The sequence below is a fragment of the Scyliorhinus canicula genome, chromosome 17 (assembly GCF_902713615.1).
Source record: "Scyliorhinus canicula chromosome 17, sScyCan1.1, whole genome shotgun sequence".
NCBI classification, from domain to species: Eukaryota; Metazoa; Chordata; class Chondrichthyes; order Carcharhiniformes; family Scyliorhinidae; genus Scyliorhinus; species Scyliorhinus canicula.
Window position 1 is genome coordinate 62722455 of NC_052162.1, and position 15922 is coordinate 62738376.

Consider the following 15922-nt stretch of genomic DNA (forward strand, 5'->3'; position numbering starts at 1 on the left):
TACAGTGCAGAAAGAGGCTATTTGGCCTATCACATTTGCACTAAGCCTCTGAAAGAGCACTCGCTCGCCCGATCCCCATAACCCCACATAGCCTGCACATTTTTGGATACTTAATGGGCAATTGATCATGGCCAATCCACCTAACTTGCACGTCCTTGGACTGTGGGAGGAAAGCTGAACACCCGGAGGAAATCCACGTAGACACCAAGAGAATGTGGAATCTCCACACAGTTTCCCAAGGCCAGAATCGAACCTGGGTCCCTGGCGCTATGATGCTGCAGTGCTAACCACAATGCTATCGTGGTGCCCTGAGGGATATCTTTCTCCCAACACTAGGGGGCAGTAAGGAACATAGAAACAATAGGAGGGCATCAAGTGTAAGGAGTAGCATAGTGGATAGCACAGATGCTCCACAGCTCCAGGGTCTCGGGCTCGATTCCCGACTTGGGTCACTGCGCAGTCTGCACGTTCGCCCCGTGTGTGCATGGATTTCCTCCGGGTGTTCCGGTATTCTCCCAGAGTCCAAAGATGTGCAGATTAGGTGGATTGGCCATTCTAAATTCCCCTTAGTGTCCAAAATGGTTAGGTGGGGTTATTGGATTACCGGGATAAAGGAGATAGGGTGGAGGCGTGGGGCTTAAGTAGGGTGCTCTTTCCAAGGGCCGGTGCAGACCCGATGGGCTGAATGGCCTCCTTCTGCACTGTAAATTCTATGATTCTATGTACACAGCAACATCCTCTCTCTGACAGTAGAGTCCAACACAGAGACTACGTTAGAGGTCACAAATTAATAGACACAAGACCACCAGTGAAATACAGAACCATCCTTCTGCCAACACCAGAAATAACCCGTGAAATATAGAAACATCCTACACTATAATTGGTCTTGGTGGTCTTAACAGGAATGTGGTAAATTGAGACCAGCTCCTCACGAGAATCCAGAAGTTCCTGATTCTTGGGTCCAGACAAAATGGGGCCCATCTGTGATACTCCTCCAGTCACATACCTTGCCAATATTGAAGGTGGGTGCCAACTGTGGAAAGAACACTGGAGGTAAAAATGCACAGCTCACAGCTATTTATAGACATTGTTTCAACTAATTTCAAATCCCTCACCTAGGTCCTTGGGTAAATGTAAAGTCTGGAGTAGATCCGATCTGTTGTATTTTATTTACAAACCTATGTACTTATTGAATAACTTATGATATGACAGATATTTATATATGCAGCTGCTGAGGGATATCACCATGTTCTGTATGACAGGGATGAGGATGCTCCTCGCTTTATCCAAGATTCCACGGTTATGAAACCAGATAACTGGCTGGATGAGGAGCCAGAGTATGTTCCAGATCCTGAATCAAAAAAGCCTCCAGACTGGTGAGTACTGAACTATTTCAGACTGACTTGAGATTCCAGACTGCTTCACAAGGCAGTTAATGATTTTAACTGCATGCAGGCACATCAGTGTGCATTTCTGCCCTTCAGGACATCCTGATATTCTTACATGTATCCCAGTGTTCACTGTACCTTTCTCTGATAAAGCCCACTACTCACTGCCAAATTCTTTCATATATTCCACACCTCTCATCATCTTTTTCATCTACCCCAGCCAATATATTGGAGCATTCTCTGATATGGCCTTCATCCCACACCAAGAGAGAGAGCTTTCATCTACAACCAATCCATGCATGCCTGATCTGGGAATCCTTGATGATAAAACAATCCCAACAAAGATTTTGCTCATTTTGATGAACAGAAAATGCTTGCCAGAAATATAAGTTTAAAATTATAGTTGATGAAAATAAAGATGATGTACATCAAGTTCATGAATACAGCGATTCCCATAGTTTTCTTTAACATCCTGAAATTGTTTTAACATCAATATGACGTTGTTGTCTCTTGCAGGGATATTGATATGGATGGTGAATGGCAAGAGCCAGAAATCCCAAATCCTTTGTGTAAGACTGCAGGCTGTGGAACCTGGAAACCTCCCATGATACCTAACCCTGTTTACAAGGGCAAATGGAAAGTGCCAATGATTGACAATCCCAAATACAAGGTAAATTAATTTATGTTGCACTGCAGGTTTTTGTGTGAAACAAATCTCTGAAATGTCGCAGTTTTTTTTACTTTATTGACCATAGCTAAAAGATTTGGCCATTCTTTGGAATTCTTGTTGTAGATTTTTGGTAAACGCATCGCGATTGTGCTGCTGAGTCATGCAGACCCGAAAGATCTGCAGTTAGTTCTTAGTGCCTGCTGAGTTAGCTGGTCTCAGCTGGGGGTAGCTGTTGGGTGTTATATAGGGCACAATTCTCTGGCCATGTTGCGCCTGGAGCCAATCCTGCTATTCCCGGTGAACCGTAGGAGAGCCCCGAAAAGGGCGCATGTTGGGAATGGAGCCAATCATTCGCTGATCTCTGAGGAGTCGGTCTTGCCGGCATCTTTAGATCCCCATACCAGCTCCAGAAAAAATTCTATGTGTGGGATATTTCAGTGAGAATCTCCTCAAGCTCCAAAAAATGACTAAGTGTAGATGAATTGCGATCTGGATCTTGCCCATACACCCGGCGGAATTCACCCCCGATTCTTGCCCAGAATGACACTTAGTCATTTTTTGAGGAGAATTTACCCATAGTCTTTGGTGCACTGGACTTGGGAAGTTAAAAACCTATAATGATTATTACCCCGATCCCAATGAAAAATACATGTGTGGGCATCAAGTTTGACACGTTTACACAGTCAAATAGCCAGGAGAGATTCACTGGGGCGCACACTCGAGGAGTGACCATTTGGCTAAGATACTGGAGAGCAGCTAGTCCCGAACATCAAACTATAGCAACTGAAGCATGTCTTCACATGAGGAAGTCAAAATTTGAAAGACAGAAATAAATAATTTTTCTTTACAGAGAGATGAATTCCGCTAAGGGGCATCATTGGGGCTGAAGACTCTAACCATAAAACAATCTTGAGTGTAGTTGGAACTAAAATGGTGTAAAATAGCAATCAGCCTTGTTAAATCTTAAATAATGCTTGGTACAAGATGGACTATAATATGCAGAGTATTTACATTAACTCCAATACCAGGCCATCCTATTTTTCTGACATCGCCATAATTCACAAGGCCACCTATGTTTGTCTACATTAACTGATAGACGTATGATAAAGTGAAATGCCTGTTTACTGCATGCCTGTAACTTAGTGATTGTGAATACATGTGATAGAAATCTTACCATCTCTGTAAACATGCCATTTTGTAACAAATTCCTCTGTGTAACATATTTTTCTCTGCAACATACATTTCTATAACGGATTTTGTTAACATCCTGCTCTCACACACTCCGTTCTGAAACTCACCTTTTTGTTACATCGATCTCTGGAAGTAAATTTTCTTCCAACATAATCCCCTAAAACATATATTTATTCATTGCAGCTCACTCACCCTCTATAGCACATACCTTTATCTGCAGAACATTATCCAGAAATCTAAGTTATCAAACCTGCTTACTATTTTCTTCCAATTTTGTTCCTAAAGGGAGTTTGGAAACCTCGCAAGATTGTGAATCCAGACTATTTTGAGGATACAAAGCCATTCCTTATGACTCCAATCGCTGCAGTTGGGCTTGAGCTATGGTCACTGACACCTGACATATTGTTTGACAATTTTATTGTATCCTCTGATGAGAATGTTGTCAAACAGTGGGTGAAAGACACATGGGCACAAACAAAGGCAATCTATGATGCAGATGGAGTAAGTACATTTTGTGTCTTGTGTTTCATTGTGTCAGTGTTCCAGTAGGAACAGTCATTCTCCATTCTCCTGCCAGAGTGCAGCAGAGAATGATAAACCGACCGGATGCATTGCCATAGTGCCCTGTGTCTCCTGTAACGGTAGGGGACAGCTCTCTGTTCCCTCCCTCCCTGCTGCTTTAATCGGGACTACTGTACTGGATGGTGGTGATGGACCTCAGGAAGCGGAGGTAAAGGCTCAGAATGCTTCAAAAGGGATGGGGTTTGGGAGTGGCCTCCCCAGCAGAGCCGGAATTTATCCATTATCTTTCTGACCCAGTGAGGTTCTTCCCTTCCTTGGGTGCTACAGTTGCATCAGCGGGTATCCGTTCTCCATCTGAAGTGGACCCCAGAGAAAGGGATTGGGATGGATTCGGCAGCCTGGGTGGCGGGTCCTTCTGCATAAAAACCCTGCAAGATAAGAATTTTTCCCAATATCTCCAACTGCAACTGACAGTGTCTGTTTGCTTGTGACTTGGTGGAGGAAGGAAGGTTGTCAACCCTCCAGGATTGATTTGGAGTCTCTCGGAACATACACCAGAACACTGCTGTGTACAATCAGAGTAAAATCATTGGGACATTAAAAAAGGATTGTTTTTTAAAACAATTCTTTGGACATATTTCCTTACCAGACATCAAAATATCAAAAATGGGAAGAAAGGCTGTTTCGCTGACAATCGAGCATTAAGCAATTGGGTACTGAAAGTCTTTTTGCTTTCAAGTTACCATATGGAGGCAGTACTTCACAGAGATGGAGGTGAGGCCAACTAATGGCTGAAGCATGGAGTCAGGTCACTTCATGAAATCCAGGAATACATTTAATCACAGTTGCCAACCCTAGGTGTAGCTGGTGGTACTATGGAGGTTTGAATATGCATTGGTGTGCTTGGTGTGAGTTTGGCAGTGTGTGTGTGTGTGTGCATGACTGCAATGGTGAGTATTTATTTTATCACTAATTGAGGTAATTGCCACTGTTCCCTATTGTCCACAGCCTGGTTTGATCCTGCAGTTGTTTCTGGCAGCAGACAAGCGCCCATGGCTCTGGGGGGTCTATGTCTTCACTGTTGCTCTGCCAGTTATCCTATTCATTAGCTTCTATTGGCCAAACAAGGTATGTCTAACAATTCTGTGAATTCCTAGACTAAAATTACCCCGCTGTCTAAATTGTGTGACATTGTTCAGTAACTCTCCTATATACTCTAGTATTGTGATGTCCTCTCTGTACCTCACCTGCCTGTGCTGTACTTTCTTGCTCTGTGTTGTAATGTATCACCTGCCCCATGCTGCTGTGCTACATTTTATTCTGCCCTGTGTTGTACTATCCTGTGCTGCGATTTGTTTTCCCAGCGATTTGGACCCCCTGATGATTATTACTACAAGAAGACAGATGATGTGCAGATCAGTGATGAAGAAAAACTAATAACAGAAGCAGAGCCTCAAGAGTCCGGTAAACTAAATAGCAATAATAATAAAAATGATGTAATACTGTTTGCCCTGCTCAAATTTCCCTGTGTCGCAGGTCAGTTTTGGCTGCCTTCACCTGACATTAACAGGGAATGGGGTAGTAACCATACAGCCATGTTAACACAGCTAATGCAATGGTTCAACTTCAAAAGGATCCCACGATTGCGTTTTCATCGGGCTCTTTTAATCATAGAATTTACAGTGCAGAAGGATGCCATTCGATCATCGTGTTTTCACCGGCCCTTGGAAAGAGCACCCTATCTAAGCCCACCTCCACCCTATTCCCGTAACCTAGTAACCTCACCTAACCTTTTTTGGACACTAAGGGCAATTTAAAATGGCTAAGCCACCTAACCTGCACATCTTTGGACTGTGGGAGGAAACCGGAGCACCCGGAGGAAACCCGCATAGGCACGGGGAGAACGTGAACAGACAGTGACCCAAGCCGTGAATCGGACCTGGGATCCTGGAGCTGTGAAGCAACTGTGCTAACCACTTTGCTACTGTGCTGCCCAATATGGCGATTTGAAGCCTGAGATGTAAGTTGGAACTGGATTGCATTTTAGATTGAACTAGCTGTCAGGTTTCATGGGCGATGGAACCTAGAAACCTTGTCAAATGTAAATGTTGAATCATTTCTGTGGATCTCGAAGGGCAGGATTGAGTGCTCTTCTGGGTCCCACAAAAACGACATGTAGCATTACTGACTTCCATCTTCCAACATCAAACCCTTCGGCTAGGAAGGGTAAAATCAGACAGAGTTTACCATCTATTCACCAAATTGCCAACACGCTAGTGCAGTGGCTACACAGGCACTGTGTCGGAGTACAACCAGGACCTTTGAATGCATGGGAGTTGCCGTGTCCAGAACAGATGAGGCAAATTGGGAGAAAAAAATGTATTAAAAATTGGCAGTTATAAATCATCAGAGACCACCTGAACAATTTGGTGGAAAGGGTATTAACGATATCAACTAATGAGGGACCCTAAATGTTGAGGAATGGCTTGCTTTTTTAAAAAAGATGCTGACATCTGTTCTAAAAATCATGCTGCCCATAAGCAGAAAATTAACTTGTTTCCTGGTTCCCTTCCACTGTCAGGAAGAACCTGGGGCGGGATTCTCTGATCCTGAGGCTAAGTGTTGGCGCCGTTGTAAACGCCATTGCGTTTGCCGACGGCGTCAACATGGCCTCAGGAGCAGCAATTCTGACCCCTACAGGGGGCCAGCACGACACTGGAGCGACCCACGCCGCTCCAGCTGCCGATCCCGCATCAGATGGGCGCCGTGGGTCCGTGCATGCGCAGTGGGACCGCCACAATTGCCGCGCATGCACGGTGGCTGCTTTCTCCACGCCGGCCCCGACACAACATGGCGTAGAGCTACAGGGGCCGGCGCGGAACAAAGGAGACCCCCAGCCCGAGAGGCTGGCCCGCCGATCGGTAGGCACCGATCGTGGGCCAGGCCACAGCGGAGGCCCCCCTGGGGTTGGACCCCCCACCAGGCCGCCCCCGGATCCATTCACACCGAGGTCCCGTCGGGTAAGACCAGGTTAAAATGGCGCCGGCGGGACTCCGGGTTTTTTTTACAGCCACTCGGCCCATTCCGGGTCAAGAATCACCGGAGAGGCCGTGTAGAGCGCATTGGCATTGATTCTCTGCTCTCCGGAGAATCGCATCCCGGCACCGGAATGGCGTGGCGGGGCCCCTTGGGGATTCTCCGATCCGGCGCGGGCTCGGAGAATCCCGCCCCTGTTATCCACTTGGACGCTCTACCAGCCAATGCAGTTGGTATTAGAACACACCTGTTGCGGGAATCTGACCAAAACAAATGGTTTTGTTTGAAAACACTCTTCAGTGTACATTCTAAGCAGCATGCAACTGTCTGTGATGAGACAGTTTGAAAAGCGACTCAGACTGGGAATTTTCTGATTCAGCCTTGCTGAATATAGGGGACATAACTGACAGTAAAGCTCAGTTAAATTGGTCCTTATCCTGGTTGATAATGAATACCCATTGAAAACTTTTGGAATTAATGCCTCCATCTGAAAAACACACAAGTTGACTGAAAAAATTGTTTGCTTGTGTCCAGTTTCCAGACAGTACATTCAACAAAACTGAATAGATGCCATGTCTAGTTTGGATTGTGATTGTTAATTAATAATTATGATGCATACTTTTAGATCAACAAGATAATGAAGTTAAAAGCAAAGAGATGACAGAAGGAGGTGCATTAGGAAAAATGACTGCATATTTGGAGACCTCTGCACAGGTTAGAAGTTTCTGGCATTTATTTCACATCTTAAAGGGACCACAATTTTATTCTGTTTAAATGTGTTAAATTAAAAGAATCAGTAGAGTATTACCCGTAATATTTTCCAGCACAAAATTAGTTCTTAAAGAAGGTTTTCCAGTTCGAGGGTAAAACTGGTATAGCCTGGCCAGCCACCACCACAGCAGCCAAAGCACATGTGCTTTTCTATGTAAGGAGTCCAGTGCCACTCAAATTGCATTAATATCTTTCCACATCGAATGGCTGGGATTCCTACCATACTGCCTCTGTTTCAGCCAGTTTTATTTCCAACTAGCGCTGTCGCTCCATCATTTTAAACTTTTTGTTGGCCGTGTACGAGATGACCTAACCCCTCGCATAAGCCTTGCAGATATCCCACTGGATTGAGGGGCTTACTCCAGAGAGAGAATTGATTGAGTGATCAAATTTGGCCTTAAAGTATAAGATAAAGTCATGATCGCTGAACAGAGATGCATTTAATCTCCCAAGATCTGGACTGGGGGTGGGTCACCTTGAATAAAAATTCCAGGAAGACAGGAGCATGATCAGAAAACACAATACTACCTATAGAGCAGAAAGCCATGAAATGAAGAATTGTTTTTAGCATGAAAAATAATAAATTCTAGTATGACATTAGTGGGGAGCAGAGAAGAAAGTGAACTCTTTATATCTTTATGATGCAGTGTTCTCCACACATCTAAATACCCCACCTCCTCACGAACCGATGCTAAAGCCTTACCTGTTGGGTGGGGGATTCCTAGTTATGGGGGTTAGTCCGTCAAAGAGTTAATATGACAGTTGAAAAGCCCCATGCTGGGAGGGGTCGAGGGAGTGGCTGGGGTCAGCAGGAGTCGGCTGGCTTACGGGAGTGCAATGGGGGGAGCAATGCAGCTAAGGGGGTCCTAGCTGAAGGAGGGGGTGGGGGTGGGGGTGGGGTGGTACCGGGTTGCTGCTGTAATGGCGAAGAGGGAGCTGGAGCAGGTAGAGGGGGTCGAGATGGGGGTCTGCCGCCGTTGGGCCAAGCGGGGGGGCTTGGGCACACGTGGCGGGCTGAGGAAGGGTTATGGCTAGTCAGCGGGGGAGGGGGCGGGCGGGTAGCCCCCTGATCCGGCTGATAACCTGGAATGTAAGGGGACTGAATGGGCCGGTCAAACGTGTTTGCGCACCTGACGGGGCTGAAGGCGGATGTGGTCATGCTTCAGGAGACGCACCTGAAGGTGGCGGATCAGGTAAGATTGAGGAAGGGATGGGTAGGCCAGGTGTTTCATTCGGGGCTGGATGCAAAAAATCGGGGGGTGGCAATCCTGGTGGGAAAGAGGGTGTCGTTCAAGGCATCGAACATTGTGACAGACAGTGGCGGAAGGTATGTGATGGTAAGTGGCAAGCTGCAGGGGGAGCGGGTGGTGCTGGTCAATGTATACGCCCCAAATTGGGATGATGCGGGTTTCATGCGGCGCATGTTGGGCCGGATTCCAGACTTGGAGACGGGGGGCCTGATAATGGGGAGGATTTCAACACGGTGCTGGATCCGGCACTGGATTGTTCCACATCTAGGACGGGTAGGAGGCCAGTGGCGGCTAAGGTGCTGAGGGGGTTTATGGACCAGATTGGGGGGGGGGGGGGGGGGTTTGACCCATGGAGGTTTGCGAGACTGAGGGCCAGGGAATTTTCATTCTTCTCCCATGTGCATAAGGCCTATTCCCGGATTGATTTTTTTTGTTATGAGTAGGGCGCTGATTGCGAGAGTGGAGGATACTGAGTACTCGGCGATAGCCATTTCTGATCATGCCCCGCATTGGGTGGACCTCGAGCTGGGGGAAGAGAGGGACCAGCGCCCGCTTTAGCGCTTAGAGGTGGGGTTGCTGGCGGACGAGGGGGTGAGCGGGCGGGTCCGAGGATGTATTGAGAGGTACCTGGAGGCCAATGGCAATGGGGAGGTCTGGGTGGGGATGGTCTGGGAGGCGCTGAAGGTGGTAGTTAGGGGAGAGTTGATCTCCATTCGGGCACACAGGGAGATGAGAGAGCAGAGAGAGGGAGAGGTTGGTGGGGGTGGGGGTGGACAGGAGGTACGCGGAGGCTCCGGAGGAGGGATTGCTTAGGGAGCGGCGTAGTCTCCAGGCTGAATTCGACCTGTTTACCACCAGGAAGGCACCTGTTTACCACCAGGAAGGTGTATGAATATGGGGAAAAGACGAGCCGGATGCTGGCACACCAGCTTCGGAAGCGAGATGCGGCTAGGGAGATCGGTGGAGTTAAGGATAGGGGAGGGAACGTGGTGCGAAGTTGGGTAGGCATCAATGGGGTCTTCAGGGACTTCTACAAGGAACTGTATCGGTCCGAACCCCCATTGGAGGAGGGAGGGATGGGGCGTTTTCTGGACCGGCTGAGATTCCCGAGGGTGGAGGAGGGGCAGGTGGAGGGACTGGGGGCGCCGGTTGGGCTGGAGGAGTTGGTCAAAGGGATAGGGAGCATGTAGCCGGGGAAGGCGCTGGGGCCGGATGGGTTCCCAGTCGAATTCTATAAGACGTATGCGGACCTGCTGGGCCCTCTGTTGGTTAAGACCTTCAACGAGGCAAGGGAAGGAGGGGCTTTGCCTCCAACGATGTCTCGGGTGCTGATTTCCTTGATCCTTAAGCGGGACAAGGATCCCCTGCAGTGTGGGTCATACAGGCCGATCTCACTCTTAAATGTAGACGCCAAGTTGTTGGCAAAGATTGTAGCCACGAGGATAGAGGACTGTGTGCCGCAGGTTATACACGAGGATCAAACGGGGTTCGTGAAAGGGAAGCAGTTGAATACTAATATACGGAGGCTCTTGAATGTTATAATGATGCCGACGGTAAAAGGGAGGCGGAGATAGTGGCGGCGATGGACGCGGAGAAGGCCTTCGATAGGGTAGAGTGGGGGTACTTGTGGTAGGTGCTGGAAAGGTTTGGGTTTGGGGAGGGGTTTGTCAGGTGGGTGAGGCTGTTATATGAGGCCCTGGTGGCGTGTGGCCACGAATAGGAGGAGGTCGGAGTATTTTCGGCTATACCGAGGGACGAGGCAGGGGTGTCCCTTGTCCCCCCCCTGCTCTTTGCGCTGGCAATTGAACCCCTGGCCATGACGTTGAGAAAGTCGAGGAACAGGAGGGGGCTGGTGCGAGTTGGGGAGGAACACCGAGTGTCGCTCTATGCGGATGACTTGTTGTATGTGGCGGAACCAGTGGGGGGGATGCCGGAGGTGATGTGGATTCTCAGGGAGTTTGGGGACTTCTCAGGGTACAAGCTCAACATGGGGAAGAGCGAGCTGTTCGTAGTTCACCCAGGGGACCAGGAGGGGGGGATTGGTGAGCTCCCAGTAAAAAGGGCGGAGAGGAGCTTCAGGTACTTGGGGGTCCAGGTGGCCAGGAGCTGGGGGGCCTTGCACAAGCTTAACCTCATGAGGCTGGTGGAGCAAATGGAGGAGAAGTTTAAGAGGTGGGACATGCTGCCGCTGTCTTTGGCGGGTAGGGTGCAGTCAGTCAAGATGACGGTGCTCCAAAGATTTCTGTTCCTGTTCCAGTGCCTCCCCATCCTTATCTCGAAGGCCTTCTTCAGGCGGGTTAATAGGAATATTATGGGGTTTGTGTGGGCGCAGGGGACCCCGAGGGTGAGAAGGGTGTTCCTGGAGCGAGGTAGGGATGGGGGGGGGCTGGCGCTGCCCAACCTCTGTGGATATTACTGGGCTGCCAACGCGGCGATGGTGCGCAAGTGGGTGATGGAGGGGGAGGGGGCAGCCTGGAAGAGGATGGAGATGGCGTCCTGTGTGGGCACGAGCCTGGAGGCGCTGGTGACGCCGCTGCTGCCGCTCCCTCCAACGAGGTATACCACGAGCCTGGTGGTGGCGGCTACCCTCAAAATTTGGGGGCAACGGAGATGGCACAGGGGGGAGGTGGGGGCCTCGGTGGGGTCCCCGATATGGGGGAACCACGGGTTTGTCCCGGGGAGAATTGACGGCGGGTTCCTGAGTTGGCACAGGGCAGGTATTAGGAGGATGGGGGACCTGTTTGTGGATGGGAAGTTCGCGAGCCTGGGTGAGCTAGAGGAGAAGTTTGGGCTCCCCATGGGGAACACCTTCAGGTATATGCAGGTAAGGACGTTTGTCAGGCGGCAAGTGGCGGAGTTTCCACTATTGCCGCCGCGCGGGGTCCGGGACAGGGTGCTCTCGGGGGTGTGGGTTGAAGGGGGGAGGATCTCGGCAACGTATCAGGTGATGCAGGAGGAGGACGAGGCCTCGGTGGAGGAGCTGAAGGGTGTGGGAGGAGGAGCTGGGTGAGGAGATCGAGGAGGGGACGTGGGCGGACACCCTAGGAAGGGTGAACTCCTCCTCTTCTTGCGCGAGGCTCAGTCTCATACAATTTAAGGTGCTGCATAGGGTTCACATGACCGGGACAAGGATGAGCCGGTTTTTTGGGAGTGAGGACAGATGTGTTAGATGCTCAGGGAGCCCAGGGAATCACACCCATATATTTTGGGCATGTCCAGCATTGGAGGACTTTTGGAAGGGCGTAGTGAGGATGATGTCGAGGGTGGTAGGATCCAGGGTCAAACCGAGCTGGGGGCTCGCAATATTTGGGGTTGCAGAGGAGCCGGGAGTGCAGGACGCGAAAGAGGCCGGTATTCTGGCCTTTGCGTCCCTGGTAGCCCGGCGGAGGATTCTTCTTCAGTGGAAGGATGCGAGACCCCCAAGCGTGGAGGCCTGGATTAATGACATGGCGGGGTTTATTAAATTGGAGAGGGTGAACTTTGCTCTGAGGGGATCGGTGTAGGGGTTCTTCAGGAGGTGGCAACTATTCCTAGATTTCCTGGCAGAACGGTAGAAAAAGGCCAACAGCAGCAGCAACCCGGGGGGGGTGGGTTTGTCTTTTTGTTTTGCTTTGAGGGGGCGTGTATATTTGCTCAATGTTAATGGCGGGTGCTAATTTATTTATTTCTGTACATATGGGGGGGGGGGGGGGGATTTGTTCTCTTTTTGTATTTTGTTATTGATATATTGTGAAAATTTGAATAAAAATTATTTTTTTTAAATGACAGTAGAAGCCCCACCTGTAAAGAAATTAGTTGATACCAATTCAGCAAGGTCCATGAAGACTTCAGTGACAAAATCAGGGGAATAATTTGGGGGTGCCATAGACATTCATTATTGAGGCATTTTCCCCATGCAATGGCTCCTTGATAATCACATATCTACCTCCCTTATTCTTCACACAGTCCTCCAGTCTAAAAGGCACATTTTCATTGACTAACGCTGCAACACCTTGGCTACTGGTTGAGAATGAAGGAAAACACACCGCCCCATCCCTCTTCAATTTTAGTATCTAAATGAGTTTCTGCAATAAAACTGTCAACTTTTTTCCTTTTTAAGAAAAGACAAGGGCAGGATTCTCCAGTTCCCCAGCCGCGTTTTCTCGGCTGCACCGTTCGCTGGTTGCGGAATTCTATCTTCCTGCTGCTTGTCAATGGGATTTACAGTTGAAACCACCCATGCCTCCGGGATGTGCTGTTGCTGGCAAAAGTGAATTTCAACGACTAGAGAATTCTGACCAAAATCTTTTTTTCTTTTAATAGAATGATGTACTCCCTGTATATTCCAAGAGCAAAGTTTAAAAATTGCCTATTGCCATTCTTTTTTCAGTTAAAGAGACTAAAGGATATTAGCCCAAAGAGAAAAAAAGTCTTACCAGCCACAGATTTTCATACTCCACTAGAGCATTCACCATAACATACCTCCCCCATCTTCAACTATGCTAGATGCCACTGACACATTGTAAAGTCTTTTTCTAGGATATTAGGATTGTCTGTGCCTTTGCAGAAACAAGTTAACGATTCCTTAAAGAAAAAAATAAAATAAAATAACCCCAAAATAAAAAAATATGCAAGGTTATTAGTTGTAAGGCAGTATTCTTCACCATATGAGAGAATCCATAGGACTATACCTACAAACGTTCCATCGTTACATCAAGGAGTCTTTCCCCTCAAAGAAAAAAGGTGGTAAGATATACCACAATAAGGATGAGTGTCGAGTGTCCTTTCTGCATTCTAACCTTTCCCATTAAGACTCAAGCCACTTGCCCACCTCCCAGCAGCCACGCTACTCATATTTATCATTAAAGGAGACCATAAAGCATATACCACCATTATAAACGCACAGTAAGAAGAAAAGATGGATATTTATCACACAGCCCTAGTGACATACAACCTGCACAGCACACACATTAATTAGAAGGAACATGCTGAGGTATTTCCCATTCAAAACAAATGGAAGTTTCTGGTATTCTTAATTCTCATTGTATTGCTCAATTCCTAGATCATCCATATCAGCATGATAAAAAATAACACAATCAGGAATGAATTATAATGACAAGGGATAGAATCCAGAATGTACAGTGAACTGACGATTGTTACTCCAAATTATTGCCTTCCATGAACGTCACAAAGGCATGGCCTTAGCTGGTTGTCAAAAGTTTCTACAGAGTTGCCCAATGTCACCCTCAATATAGCAGGATAGAGTAGGCAATATTGCTTTCCGATAGCCTTCAGCTGTTTTCTAACTTCATTGAAACCCTTACGCCTCTGTTGTATTGCTGCCGAGAAATCTTGGATAAAGACACATTCGCTCCATCAAAGAACAAGGCCCCATTATGTCCAGCTGCTTCCAATACTCTTTGCCCATCTTTGAAGTTACGAAAACGCATAATTAAGGGCCTGGGTCGCTCATTGTCCATAGGCCTTGGTTCTCCAAATCATTCAGGAATTCTGACATACCATGTAGCTGCTTTTCCAAGGATTGTAAGCGGACCTCAACTGAGGACGTTGCATTTTCAACAGTAAGGATTCCCTTCTCCACTTCATCAAGTCCTTAAGCAGTATTCTGCAATTCTGTAGCATGAGCACTGATCTTCTGTGCTAATAAGCTGTGTTCTCATCAATGACCTTAATAATATTAGCAGTCATCAGCAGTAATGCCTTTGAGAGTGCCAGATCGAGAGTGCCGGATCGAGAGCTTGTTTGTGGATTAAGTCGCCATGTTGATGAGTCGGCTCCACCCCAGTTACTTCTGACTGCACTCTTTTATAGATTATTTTCTTAATATTTCTTGGCATTTTGTCACCAACATTTAGCCAGAAATTTCCAGGGACATAATATGGGGTTCTCACTCTAGGATTAGGTACATTTAAGCTGCGTGAGGGTGATAAAGGATGAGTAGTGCCAAAGCTCATGAAAACACAGCTAGTCCTGCATTGGCATCATGCAACCCCAATTGACAGGTATTTTGTGTAGAAAATCAGGCATTACATTTGAGAAAATTCCAATTCATGCATGGAATCATGATCACATTGCAATTCCAGTCATTCCTTTTTCCAAAAGCTTTAACCCCCAAATACAGAGGTTGATTGTGGGAACTGGCTACAAATTATTACTGTACCATCTCAACAGTTTCCTAAAATCAGTGACATGGTTTATGGCTTTGACAATAATATCTTACTCCTAGAAGTGAGCAGATAATGCAGTGTTTTCTAGATTGAGTAGTATTTCTTTTGGGACACCCCAATCATTCATTATAGTAGAAGTGGGTGTGAAATGTATGCAGGAAATACAACAAAGATGCTTATAGAATAAATTCTGGTTGCAGGCACAAGGAGGCGGTGAACCAGATCCAGGTCAGATTACAGCAGAGGCTCTGCGATATCGCAAGACAAATCCAAAGTAATGACCACCTGGATTCATGCTCTTCGAAAAGATTAATTTTACACTGAGTTGTCAATTGTCAGTCTGACCCAAGTTTAACACAAAACTTTTGGATGTAACTATTAGTAACACAGGCAATGCTGCAGATATTGGAGAAAGATGCTTGTGCTTTATTTGTAACAATATTATAAATGAGTTTTTTAGTTTTATATTTGAAAGTTTGCTATGAATAAGAGACAATATTTTCTTCCACGTTATTATAATTTGTGATAAAATAAAACATATTTCTTGTATTCATTAAAATGAGAGACTTTTTATTTTTATTTTGATGTGATAAAATTTAGTAACAGCTATCTCAAATCAGATTATGACCCAAGTTGGTATGTGTTGCTTCCTTAACATAGTTATCGTAGCGTGTCCCCTTTTAAGTGGCGATTTTTCATGGGCCATATGACCCGCTGAGGGCATATCGCGTGGGAGCACACAAAGTCTGAATCATGAGGAAAAAAGTGCAGGGCCCTGAGAGCATGGAACTGGGAGTCAAATAGTCAAGGCCAGTATGATATACGTCTGTGCCTTTATATGGTTCAACCTCATTGTTGTTTCCAATAAATCTCTTGGTTATATACGAAGCCTCCTCAGTGACACTTCGCACCATGACAATAATGTTA

The 15922-nt window shown here is 47.0% G+C and overlaps 2 protein-coding genes across 4 annotated transcripts in view; one reads left to right on the forward strand and one right to left on the reverse strand.

The window, feature by feature from the left end:
- LOC119951732 (calnexin-like) overlaps window positions 1-15554 on the forward strand; it is a 42869-nt gene extending 27315 nt beyond the window's left edge. For all 3 annotated transcript variants that reach the window (XM_038775035.1, XM_038775036.1, XM_038775038.1), the window contains exons 9-15: window positions 1263-1376; window positions 1905-2058; window positions 3535-3750; window positions 4780-4899; window positions 5136-5235; window positions 7433-7521; window positions 15196-15554. In XM_038775035.1, coding sequence (XP_038630963.1) covers window positions 1263-1376; window positions 1905-2058; window positions 3535-3750; window positions 4780-4899; window positions 5136-5235; window positions 7433-7521; window positions 15196-15273 — 871 coding nt within the window. In that variant the 3' untranslated portion in view covers window positions 15274-15554. The remainder of the gene's footprint in view (window positions 1-1262; window positions 1377-1904; window positions 2059-3534; window positions 3751-4779; window positions 4900-5135; window positions 5236-7432; window positions 7522-15195) is intronic.
- Window positions 1-15922, reverse strand: part of LOC119951733 (short coiled-coil protein B) — an 84997-nt gene that overhangs the window by 5851 nt on the left and 63224 nt on the right. The window lies entirely within an intron of this gene.